Source organism: Clarias gariepinus, chromosome 23, assembly GCF_024256425.1.
Source record: "Clarias gariepinus isolate MV-2021 ecotype Netherlands chromosome 23, CGAR_prim_01v2, whole genome shotgun sequence".
Taxonomy (NCBI): Eukaryota; Metazoa; Chordata; class Actinopteri; order Siluriformes; family Clariidae; genus Clarias; species Clarias gariepinus.
In genome coordinates this window covers 7,463,273-7,476,783 of record NC_071122.1, presented here as the reverse complement: position 1 = coordinate 7,476,783, position 13,511 = coordinate 7,463,273, and the positions used below count along the sequence as shown (strand labels likewise).

Genomic DNA, 13,511 nt, shown 5'->3' with positions numbered 1-13,511 from the left:
TCTCATCCACACTGCATTGGCTCCCTGTGAAATTATTCATTTTAAAATACTACTTTTAACATATAAAGCATTAAATGTTCTTGCGCCACAGTATCTGAGTGAACTGCTAATGTCTTACGATCTGCTGCGCGTACTTTGATAAAAGGGTGCAGGCTGCTTGTCAGTACCACATACTGTATGAAAACTACAGCAGGAGGCAGAGCTTTTTCTTACAGAGCCCCAAAGTTATGGAATAGTCTTCAAATTAATGTTCGGGCCTCAGACACAGTCTCAGTGTTTAAGTCTAGACTAAAAACCTATTTATTTAGCTAAGCATTTAAGTAAATTGAAGCAGATCTGGGGGACTCATGGACATAATGTACTATGGTGAACGGGTACAGTATGTTTAGATGCTGTCTTCACCACTTTTGTTGATCACTCAGGTTTGTTGACGGTGAAGTGATTGGTCACTTTATATCTCAGGGAGCCCTCATTCAAGGCTGTGTTTCCTTCTGTCTCTCCCTTTTAATTATGCTGTCATAGTTAAGTCCTGCCGGAGTCCCTGCTTGCACTCTGCACTAAATATGCATTTACCTTATATACTCAGCAAAAAAAGAAACGTCCCTTTTTCAGGACTGTGTATTTCAACAATAATGTTGTAAAAATCCAAATAACTTTACAGATCTTCATTGTAAAGGGTTTAAACAATGTTTTTCATGCATGTTCAATTAACCATAATCAATTAATTAACATGCACCTGTGGAATGGTCGTTAAGACCTTAATAGCTTACAGAAAGTAGGCATTTAAGGTCACAGTTCTAAAAACGCAGGACACTAAAGAGACTTGTCTACCGACTGTGAAAAACACCCAAAGAAAGATGCCCAGGGTCCCTGCTCATCTGCGTGAACGTGCATTAGGCATGCTGCAGGGAGGCATGAGGACCGCTGATGTGGCTAGGGCGATAAATTGCCATGTCCGCACTGTGAGACGCCTAAGACGGCGCTACAGGGAGACAGGAAGGACAGCTGATCATCCTCGCAGTGGAAGACCACGTGTAACAACACCTGCACAGGATCGGTACATCCGAATATCACACCTGCGTGACAGGTACAGGATGGCCACAACAACTGCCCGAGTCACACCAGGAACACACAATCCCTCCATCAGTGCTCAGACTGTCCGCAATAGGCAGTCCATGAGGAGGAGATGCACTGCAGTACTTCAAGCAGCTGGTGGCCACCAGATACTGACTGGTACTTTTGATTTTGAGCCTCCCTTCATTCAGGGACACATTGTGAAACATTTTTAGTTTATGTCTTATGGTGTTGACTCTTTTAGTGTTCATACAAATATTTACACATTAAGTTTACTGAAAGTAAAAACAGTTGAAAGTCAGAGGACGTTTCTTTTTTTTGCTGAGTATATACAGTATAGTGTGACTGTGACCATATCTAACTGTTATCTCTCTTTCTCTTCCCTCTCTCCCACTTTTTCTGACGAGCTACACATGTCGTTCCTGAGCTGCCAGTGATCCAGACACCACTTTGGACCCGTTTCTGAGTGGAGATCTCCTCATGTGGTCTTTCTGGGATGCGTGTAGTGACTATGTTAAAGTGGAACCGTCTCCAAAGACGGTCCAGGCCTTGGCTGATGCAGACAGCTGTTCTCTGAGGACTTGTGACTGCAGTCGCTCGATAGTTCAGAACTGGAATTTTTTACCCGAGCCTCCAATAACGAACTGGACACCATATTAACTTAAAGACACCAACTGTCCAACTGTTATATTGAACTTCCGGCTGCCTAACACACAGTATGATGCAGATCAATCCCTGCTATCCATTTCAGCTAAATGAAGATGGGTTCCCTGTTGAGTCTGGTTCCTCTCTAGGTTTATTATTGGCATCTCAGGAAATTTTTCCTTGTCACTGTCGCCTTCGGCTTGCTCATCAGAGACAATCTGAACATTTTGATTCCTACACATTCACATTTTATACAAACTTCCATAACTTTGACTGTGTAAAGCAATTGTTATAAGCGCTATACAAAAGGCGCTATACCAAAGGCATATTAGCTAAAAACATGGCTTGGTGAACATATGACTGCAATGTTTTACAGACACAGTGGAGTATACTAAATGGGTCAAATAAGGAAGAACTAACACATAAGGAGCTCAGGAAGCAATGGAATGATGGTGAGGAGGTGGAGACAAGACCAAAACAGTCACCAGCACAAACTTGTGTTTTTACCAGTAATGCAAAAGATGAATTTTTAATATTAACATAATTTCAGATTAATTAAGAGGGATTTGTGAATGTTTTGTGCAAAGAAGTGTTTCAGGGTTAAATAGGAGCATTTAGTCAAATTCATTGTTCTTTTTAAACAATTCTCAGGATGCCATACTGTATAAACAAGGACCAGGAAAAGCATAAAACACAAACTGTTTTGTCTTGTACTGTTGCACGATTCATGTATTATTAAAATCCTCTGATTCGGACAGAAAAAAGGGGTATGGACGGCACCACCGTGGATGCTTCTTCGCAAGGATCATTGACCAAAGCTCATTTTGTAGCTATTTCATATGGCTCATATTCCACTTAAATAATATTTAGGGCTATAACCTATCCATGCCTTAGAGCATCTACGTGTCTCATATGTACAGTAAGGCATAGCTGGCAAATGTGGCGGCTACAGCCATTATAGCCTTTCTATCGTCTGATGGAAGCAAACGACCTTTTAATACCTCTCGAACGCATAATTGAATTCATTCATCAAGCGCACAGTTGCAGGCAGCCGCCAAAGGGAGCCTGCAGAGGGCTGAACCAGCAGCTTTGGTGGGCTTGATGCTCTGATGCATTTAGCAGAATCAAGAGCTTAAGCGCCTTTGGATTAGAGCCCAATGGTGTGCTAGCACCAGCCGCTAGCTGTGACAGACCCAGCCGCTGCAGCCATTCAGGCCCAGTGGGAAATTTTGTAAGCCATTATAATAATAAGCCTAGTTTTTGCTCCGAAAAGCATTTCTAATTACACATTATCGTTATTGAATGGCGTCAGCTTGTCAAGTTAAATCTATACATGATTAATTTGATGGCAATCCGGTCTGTCAGAGTCAACCCAGGAAAAAAAAAATGCAGTGTAATTAAAAAAAGCCAGAGCTCAGTGCATGATACTGTACATGAATCAATGCAAAGCTGTGAGCATGTTACTTTAATCCATGCTAATGTTTACTGATCATAAAACATTCCAGCTTTTCTCAGCAAGTCTGTATCGCAAAATCGGTGGAAAGACAAAACAACAGCTTAATAATTATAATATCACCTACAGGACAATTTCTTTTTATAAATGACCTTGAAATACTTTGTAAGGACACCAATAGAATATTTTTTTTTTTATGTTTTATGGATGAATATTCAGAAATATCAATAAATTTACAGTATATATGAATGTATTTCTTTATTCCTTTACATGTTTTATGATTATGTACTGTATGTATGTGTGTTATGGATATAAAACATGTATACATATGTTTTATATTTTGTGTTTTATTCCTTTATTTGTTTATGCTTTAGATATCAAAGACTGCATTCAAATTTCAATATGCAAATTTAAAAGTGAACGTGGCTATTCCTTCCTGGATTGATTAAATATGAACCTAGAGGTAGGAATGACAAAGCCTTCTGTTCAGGTGACATTCTGTTGGACACATCAACTCTCAAAAGATGCCTGTGAACCTTTTTATCAATCGATCGATCAATCGATAATCTGTCCTTTAGTCATAACACTCTAGTTTTTAAATTTGTTGGGTGTACTTGGAGGGCCACTGAATTTGTAGCTAATTATTTTTCTAGGTTCAGACATCCAGTCCCCACTTTTATTAAATAAAAAAAAACAATTATGTTTTTTGTTTGTTTGGTTTAATAAGTTTCAATGGATAACATACATGTGACCACTAAGGGTGCCAATAAGTTTGGTAAAAACAGATTTGGAGAAAGGAAGAAAAGGTAGATGATGAGGAGGAGGATGGTGAGGAAGAGGAAAGAATTGGGGGGAAAATTATATGACAAAGATGAAGATTAGGAGGATGATGAGGAAGTGGAAGATGACAAAAAGGATGATCAGAAATAAAAGGAAAGGAAGAAGATGAAAAGAAAAACTAAGAAAACGGAGATGAGAAAGAGGGTGTACGTGCAGAAACAAGGAAAAGGAGGAAGATAATGAAGAAGAGAGGTAAATCAGAGAGGTAGAGGAAGAGGAGAACAATGAGAACAAGGGAGTAAAAGATGAGAAGAATAGAAAAAGGAAATGGTTAAGAAAGAGGATGGAGATAGGCGATAAAAGGAAGATGATTAAGAGGCAAAAAAAAGATGCGACAAAAAAATAGGATGAGGAAAATAAGAAATAGAAGAAAAAAAGAGGGAGATAAGTAATGAAAGCAAGAGAAGGATAAGGAAGATGAAGAGAAGTATGAGAAAAAGAGAGTGGAAGATGAGAGAAAAAAGGCAAGGATAAATTGTGGTGACGGTACGAGGAAAGAGAGAGAAGGTGAAGAGAAGGAGAAGGCAAATGAGAGAGTAGAAGATGACACAGATGAGGAAGAGGAAGATAAGAATGAGGATAAGGAAGTTGAGAAACGAAAGAAGCAGAAAATAAGAAAGATAAATGGGAAACTGAGGAAGAGGAAGGTGTGTGTGTGTGTGTGTGTGTGTGTGTGTCCGCTACCGAGACATGAGGCAGAGATGAAGGAGTTGAGGCAAGCTTTTAGCCTCCCTCTTCTTATTCATGACTCCCTGTGGCAACACTGAATGCTGTTCTCTATCAACGTCTCACCTTTTCTCCTTCATACACATTTTCTCTCTCTCTCTCTCTCTCTCTCTCTCTCACACACACACTTTCAAACGTATCGCCACCTCAATTTATCTGCATAGAAGCCAACAAATAAAAGAGGCTCTTCTTTTTATCCAGAAGTTACCAATAACTCTTGCACTTGTATCTTATCTCTGCTCCTCTGACCCTCGGCTCCATCGAGCACACTGAGTACATACACCAAGTACACGCACTGGGTACACACACCAAGTACACACACCGGGTACACACACCAAGTACACACACCGAGTACACACAACTCTCCCCACATGCTCTGCCACGGCCCTCCTGCTGAGTTCAATACATATCATTTTAAAGCTATTACTTCCTCCTAACCAGTGTGTGTGTGTGTGTGTGTGCGCGTGTGTGCGTGTGTCTACACATCTCTAAAGCATGTAATTCTGGAAGGTAACACTTCTTCTATCACTCTATCTTCCAGCTGGTTAAGAGCTAAACAGTGTAAAATAGAAAAGAGAAACATTCATTAAACCTGCACTAATTGTGATCAGTCTTATATAACATCCAAATTAATTATCAAATAATACATTTGAAAATTGTATCTTTATTCTATCACATACAGCACTGTGCAAGTTTTAGGCCCTCTGTGTTTTTTCCCATACAAACTTCCTTATGATTATTTTTATGTTATGACTTTATTATTGAATCAGTACGGGAACATTAGTATTCCGGAACAACACTTAAAGAAAAAGTATTTGTACGCCAAAACACTTTACAGACAAAAATAAATAAAAAAACAGCCGGATTTTGCATGCAAGAGGAAGGTGCAACAGTCCAGCAGGATGTTTAGTAAAACGTATTGGCTGATTTCCTTACAAAACAAAATGTCCTTACACCATCGTCACACCAAATGCTGACTTTTTTTTTATTAAAAACTACTGTAAGTACTTGCTCTACAGCATTTAGTTGTACTGTACCGTACACAGCAAGAAATCGTTAACAGGAGACAGTGTCTTGATTCTAGTCAAACATATATAAATCTTTTTTTTATTAAATGATTATAAGTAAATAAATAAAATATTATTAAGCCTATTTCTAGTAGCTAGTTCCGAGTTCTAGTTATGTACCAATAGAACAAGAAATTGTAACTAAAAATAACCAAATATATCTCAACATACTGTAGGTCTAATAATATTTGGTCCGTTGTGAATTCACATTATTAATTTGTAGATATATTTGGGTTGGGATCAAAATACTTTATTACTATTATTTTTTTTACAGTGTACACAGTTAATGCTTGTTCCTTAAAATTCATAAAACCACAAAAAGAACGACAAGAAAGAAAGACGACTGAGTGACTGACTGAGGAAAATGGAAATTTGGAGAATGAAACCGATTAAAAAAAGGAGCTGAAAGAAAACAATGACTGTAACATATACACAATAAATGGGAATGAAAAAAGCAAGAAAGACAGAATAAAAAGTTAATGTATTAGACCATTAACCTTACAATTATCAAAGAAAAAGAAGGGAAAAGGGAATTGATAAGTAAATGATAAAAACATTTACCATTAAAATAAATAAAGAAAAAGAAGAAAGAATGAAAGAAAAAAAAGAAAGAAGATTAAGAGATTATTTTAAAAAAGAAAAATAAAAGAAAGAAAAAGAAAGATATGAGGAATTAATTAATCAAGAATGAAGTAAACAAACGTAACAAAAAAATGGTAGAAGGAAAGAAGGAAGGATTTTTTTCTTCATATTTTATTATTATTGTTATAATAACTACTAACAATGATAATCAAATATTATTAAGGAATCATTTTTTCTTTTTACTATTTTTATGTAGAAAGAAACATCCTTGTTATTGTTATTATTATTTCTAGGATTAGTTATATATATATATATATATATATATATGAACAATTATTTAAAAAAATTAAGATCAAAGAAGAAAAAAGAAAGAAGAGAAGATTTAAAATCCCCAAATCCAGCTTAGAAATCCAAACATGGAAAAGGAACAGGTGAATTGTGAATAGAAGGAAGAATATTAAAGCCAGAAGATAAATAGATAAATTTTCAATAAATTCTTAACAAAGAAAGAGAACAGCCCAAACATTTTTGAGCTTCAAGCCGCTAATAAAGTGAACATGAAAAAGAGAAGAAAATGTTACTGCTGCTCTGTTTTCACGGCTGGAGTGGCCATGTAAGTGATCACGTGACATCACATGTGAATCAGTGGCAGGGATGTTGATGTTAGCACTGTGAGGCAAGTTCATTAGTCTGCCACAGGTGGAAGAGGAGATGTGATGAACCCTATCAGGCTAACATCTCCACCAGGGAGAAAAGAGAAACCTGGCAACAGCAGGCCACGCATGAAATTACATCAGCATCCTCGCTCTGCGTGTAATTCCATTATGATGGATGCGAAGGGAAAGCGTAGGTGTGGTGTAATTAACAGGTAATTGACATTCGAGAGCTGGCTTGCATGCGGTTGGCACAGGAGAGACGCGCTTCAGATTCTGACTTTACACAGTTTTCCAGGCCACTTTGGCGAGTCTTCGGGGTCATATGCATGAGGGAGAAGGTCATGCTGGATTAGACACAAGGCCTCGATAGAGAAAGATGAGTTATTCTGAAACATGGGAGGTCACAGAGCAACACAGAGAAAATACAAAGTAAAGAAGTAACCATGGAAACAAATAAGTAAGCACATGCGATTCAAATCAAATAAAAAGGTTTTCCATGAGAGAACAGCAGAAACAGAAACTGACTTATTTTTCCAGAATCGTTCTTAAAAATGGTTTTGTAATAAATGTTTGATAAATAATTAAAGGGCTGAATGGTTGGATGGTAGAAAACAAGCAGGAAGATTTGACAGAAAATTAAAACAGGAAAATGAAGCAGATGAACAAATTAGACAAAAAAATGGTAAGTGTAACACAAAGAAAGAAAGACAAAAAAAACAGCAGGTCACGCATAAAATTACATCAGTACCCTCAGAAAAAAGAGAGAATAAGAGAGTGAGAGAGAGGATACAATATTGGGAGAGAGGATAAGAGAGTCAATAAGTGAGTGAGATAGGATAAGAGTAAGTGAGAGAGAAGATAAGAGAGGGAGAGATGGTAAGAAAGTAAAGGGGGAGGATAAGAGAGTGAGGGAGGGGATAAGAGTGAGAGAAAAGATAAGAGAGTAAGAGAGGAGAAAAGAGTGAAGGAGAGGAGAAGAGAATGAGGGAGAAGATAAGAGTGAGAGAGAGGAGACAAGAGAGTGAGGAAGAGGAGATAAGAGAGTAAGGGAGAAGATAAGAGTGAGAGAGAGGAGACAAGAGAGTGAGAGAGAGAGGATAAGAGAGTGAGGGAGAGGATAAGAGAGTGAGAGAGAGGATAAGAGAGTGAGGGAGAGGATAAGAGAGTGAGAGAGAGGATAAGAGAGTGAGAGAGAGGATAAGAGAGTGAGAGAGAGGATAAGAGTGACGGAGAAGATAAAAGAGTCAGAGAGAAGAAGAGAGTGAGAGAGAGGAGAAGAGAGTGAGAAAGAGGAGAAGAGAGTGAGGGAGAGAAGAAGAGAGTGAGGGAGAAGAAAAAAGAGTGAGGGAGAAGAAAAAAGAGTGAGAGAGAGGATAAGAGAGTGAGAGAGAGGATAAGAGAGTGAGAGAGAGGATAAGAGTGACGGAGAAGATAAGAGTGACGGAGAAGATAAGAGAGTGAGAAAGAGGACAAGAGAGTGAGAAAGAGGAGAAGAGAGTGAGGGAGAAGAGAAAAGAGTGAGGGAGAAGAGAAAAGAGTGAGGGAGAGGTTAAGAAAGACAAGAGTGTGATAATGTGTGTTTTTTCCCAGGACGCCTGTTGAAACCTGTTTGTCATTGTGCTCAGTCGCCAGCCAGCCGTGTTTCTCGCAGCAGCAGTAATCTGCCAAAACCCACTTAGTGTCAGCCAGGATTGTTATTTGCTCATCACCATAAAAGCATTTTCAACAGGCGAAGCCGACGAAGCAGAACACGGTTACTGTTGCTCCTGTGGACACAACAATTTAGCAAAACACTAGCAATCTTCAAAAATAAAACTATCTATCTGTGTTGTGGCAGGAACAGAAAGCAGATCGAGCTGGTGGGAGATGATCAAATCAAACAAAACACTATCCTTAACTAAAGATATTATTTATCATCACATCTGTCAGATCGTTTCACTGTCATATGCAACGCTTTATTGTGTTTCTCTAAAAGAGTACATCTTCACAAAGAGAACTTTTAACACCACAGCAGATTCAGTTCTCGATTCTGGTGGGTCAGATAGTGTAAGTTCAGATGGTGCTTTCCTGGAACAGAGCTGACTGTACTTCATCTTAAAGGCAATGTGACATCGTTTTGTAGAAAAGAAAAAGAAAAAAGAAAAAAAATTAGAAGCCCAGTGTTTTTATAATAAAATAATAATTGGTGACGGAAATGTTGGGAAGAAGAGCTAGTGCTCTCTTCATAGGAGGGAGGGATAAAGGAGGGAAGGAAAACAAAGACTAGAAAGGTAGAGGAAAATATTAAAAATGGTATGGAAAGACAAATCAAACAAAACAAAGAAGGCTAGAAATATAGAAAAAAGATGAAGCAAAAGAACAAACATCTAATATAAAACTTGAAGAAAAAGAAAGAAAGAAAGAAAGAAAGAAAGAAAAAGCTAGAAATGTAGAAAATTGAAAAAAAAGAAAGAAGAGAAGAAAAAACATGTAATATAAAGAAAAAAGCAAAGAAAGATAGAAATAAATAATAAATATGAAAAATATTAACAAAAAAGAAGGTAAATTATATAATTTGAAAATGAGAAAAAGGGAAATAAATAAAAAACAAATTGAGTGGCTAGAAATATAGCAAAAAAGATGGTCAAAAAAAACAACAGAACAAAAGAAGGATAAACCAAATGAACAAACATCTAATTCACAGAAACAGAAATATAAGCAAAGAAACAAAAGCAGCAATTGAGAAAACGATCATATGTGCACAAAAAAGCAGCCTGAACTCAGCTTAATCATTTTTCTCTAACATCACAACCCAAAGTGTTTTTCCCCTCTTATATGCCAGCAAACTCCAAGAACACCCACCCCCCTTCATTCTTATGGCAATTAAAGTGTTACCATCAGTTTATTATCAGTCTGAGGAGCCTTTACTGTACAAGTCCCTGTGTATAAGCTGGTACTCTACAGTAAAGCACACACCTCCTGACCAATTAGATTCAAGCATTCAACCAATTGTCCTTTAGATACTACAGTGGAACCTCGGATTACGAGCATAATTCATTCCAGGAGTGGGCTCATATTCACTTGTAAATCAAAGCAATTTTCCCATAAGAAATAATGGAAATTTGAATTATTCGTTCCACAGCCCCAAAAAATAAATACATAAAAATAATTAACACAAAATATAAAGTAAAAATAAAATGAATTAACCTGCACTTTACCTTTGAAAAAAGTAAAAATAAATCCAGACAGATAATTGTTTCCATTTATGCGGACAGACGCGCGCGCGCACACACAACACACACACTCCAAAGCGCAAGAGAAAAACACACACACACACTCAAACAGACACACACACACATTAAAGGCGAGAGAAAGAGAGAGAGAGAGAGTGAACCGGCACTGTGTTAAATTACATGCGCGCGCACCCACTCAAATGCTGGATGTTGATTATACCAGAAAATTACAAGCACTAAGATCCAGCAGGGGGGATAATTACCCACAGCGCAAGAGAGAGAAAAACCATTGGCTCAGTTATAATCAAGAAGCGCATACATGCGTGATACATGATACTCAGTGCTCGTAAACCAAGACAATGCTCATGTTTCAAGTCAAAATTTATTAAAAATCTTTGCTCGTCTTGCGTGCTTTACTGCGTTACTTATAATCCGAGGTTTTACCGTATATGGTGAAAACTTCATACATAACTAACTAAATCTCAGAAAGTTGTGTATGTCTCTGTGAGATGACCTATCATGCACCATTTTATTTTGAGTGGTACCATGAGATATACCGTATGACCTTAACGAGTATATCAAAGTTATACGCGCAAGTTGTACGCAGATATTTAAATTCCAGTCAGTTTCAGGAGACAAAATGAAGCGCCTCGGACGACAATAACGGCTTGTAGATAACAACAAGTTCAGTCACCTTGTTTTGCATCTAATTATGAGATATTTTCTAATGACCCCATGTCTCTGCGTACACTCACACAAACGCTTCTCCTCCAGTGCGTGTTACTGCTTCTTCTAAAAGCTTTCCTAAAGGCTGGAGGGGAGCTTATAAAGGTGTCCTGCAGGCAGACATGGCTAAAAAACCAAGCACATTTACGAGCGCGACAGCGGGGATGCGTGATGTAGAAGAGGAGCTGTTGAGGCAGGGGGTTGAGAGAGCTGTCAGCTAAACCCGGTGCTGCTACAGTACTTGCTGAAAATATATGGGAGTTACAGGAAGAAAAAAAAAGTTGCATAAGTGATTTGAAGTCTTGTAAAGTTGAAAAGAAATCTAGTTCGTCTGGTATAGACTTTTATTATGCTCTCTTTCTTGTTTTCTGCAGCTTTCATCCTGTTTTCTTTCCTTTTTGTGCTGTCAACCAAAAGTTAACAACCAAATAGAGATTTAAAAATTAATAAAAGCTTTACATGAAATTGGTCCATATCGATTCATAACATTTTTTAGCCGGATGTTGGGTTGCTGCGGGCATTGTATGCAATATTATGTATGCAATATTAATAACTATCATAGACTTATAAACTACAATTCTTTTACCTGAACCTGGTTGTTTTTTCTTAAAAAAAAAAAAAGAAAAAAAAGTCACTGTCCACATATCTACTGGAAACATATCAATGCGAGTTATTCAAAAGGAATTTTATCAAAAGTCCCAGATTGAACCGGTCTCTTATCCTGAGATACTGTACAAAAACATTTGCCATGGTTAAGATGTTATAATGCAAGTTGATATCCAAGCACAAGTTTGACACATTTTGAAAGATGAACTATTTAAATTAAAAGAAGCATCTTATAAATATCAGCAGTTCATAATGGCTTTTAGTTTTTACATCAATAAAAATACCATTTTCGAGTTTAGATTTTTTTTTAAAGGAAGTCGATGGATCAAAAAGACTGACAAAAAAAACACTAGTGCTTTGAGATGTCACTAAAATGGACAAAGCAAAAAATATAAGAGCGTTATAGCCTTGTAAATGTGAAGATCAGATAGCCAGAACAATTCATCAGGAGTTCAATATTTATCTTTGCAAAAGAAAATGCTTTTAAACTTGGTATTTAGTATTTTGGCATTCTAACCACGACGGCTGTCCACACAGCACGGGAGGGGGGGAAGGTCATAGAGAAGAATGTCATATAAATTGTCTTTCTTCTGCCGAACTGGCGGATGAGTGGAGAAAAGAAAAGCGCTCAGCGGTGGCATCAGACGTTTCATTTAGAGCCTGTCAGACGGCTTTTCACAACATCTTAGCAATTGAAAACGCTTAACGTCTCTGAATGACAAGTCATCTTGTGGAGGACAAGGAAAGGAGGCGAACACTCACTCTGTGCTATCTTGGCAAGATGAAGACGGTTGACCCAGGAGATCTTGCTAAGAGGACTAGGAGTGTTGAACACCACCATGAAGCTGACTGGACGGCCAGACCTGGTGCAAACACATGAACGAAAGAAAAATGAGTGTTGAAAGATAGATGTATTCACGGTTATTCTGTATTTGCTGCCAGACACTACTGTATGCAATAACAATACTGTCCTTGTCACAATTAAATGAACAAACCAATAAAACAAAATGTCTAATAAATAAATAAATATAAACTTAGTTTTAGTTAAATATCATGTGTGGAAGTAAATTGGACAAAGTTCCAGCAAGTTATTTGCTATCTTCATTAACTTTAATAAGGTGAGTATTGTTGTAATGTCCAGTGCTACTATAATTCTATAATTAAATGGAAAATATTTCTTAAAAGGAAATGATATACACTGGGGTAATTAAATTATTAACCGGGGTAAATAGTCAACACATATACTAGCAACTATAATTACAGCAAGTGTTCTATCTATAAGAATCGGATTTTTGATTGTGTCTAATACTTGTGATTTTTTTTTTTAAATAAAACCACAACATGATTACATTGTCTTTATTCTGCAGCTTATTTCTTTCCCTTTTTTATAACCATATGAACCCTTATTAATATTCACAATTTAAATCTATATCTATCTGTTTGTATACATATACATATATATATATATATATATATATATATATATACACACACACACACACACCTAAAGGATTATTAGGAACACCTGTTCAATTTCTCATTAATGCAAGGGTGTGGTCCTGGTCAAGACAATCTCCTGAACTCCAAACTGAATGTCAGAATGTGAAAGAAAGGTGATTTAAGCAATTTTGAGCGTGGCATGGTTGTGAAATACTCAGACCGGAACGTCTGGCACCTAAAATCTGTTAAGTTACTGGGATTTTCATGCACAACCATTTCTAGGGTTTACAAAGAATGGTGTGAAAAGGGGAAAACATCCAGTATGCGTCAGTCCTGTGAGCGAAAATGCCTTGTTGATGCTAGAGGTCAGAGGAGAATGGGCCGACTGATTCAAGCTGATAGAAGAGCAACTTTGACTGAAATAACCACTCGTTACAACCGAGGTATGCAGCAAAGCATTTGTGAAGCCACAACACGCACAACC

The 13,511-nt window shown here is 37.4% G+C and overlaps 1 protein-coding gene across 5 annotated transcripts in view; it reads right to left on the bottom strand.

Moving 5' to 3' along the window:
- The window catches only part of arhgef10la (Rho guanine nucleotide exchange factor (GEF) 10-like a), a 189,828-nt gene that overhangs the window by 82,713 nt on the left and 93,604 nt on the right, over window positions 1-13,511 (bottom strand). For all 5 annotated transcript variants that reach the window (XR_008356170.1, XM_053483986.1, XM_053483989.1 and 2 more), the window contains one exon: window positions 12,350-12,450. Coding sequence is in view for 4 of the 5 variants with exons in the window: in XM_053483986.1 (XP_053339961.1) it covers window positions 12,350-12,450 (101 nt within the window). In the remaining variant the exon portion in view is untranslated. The remainder of the gene's footprint in view (window positions 1-12,349; window positions 12,451-13,511) is intronic.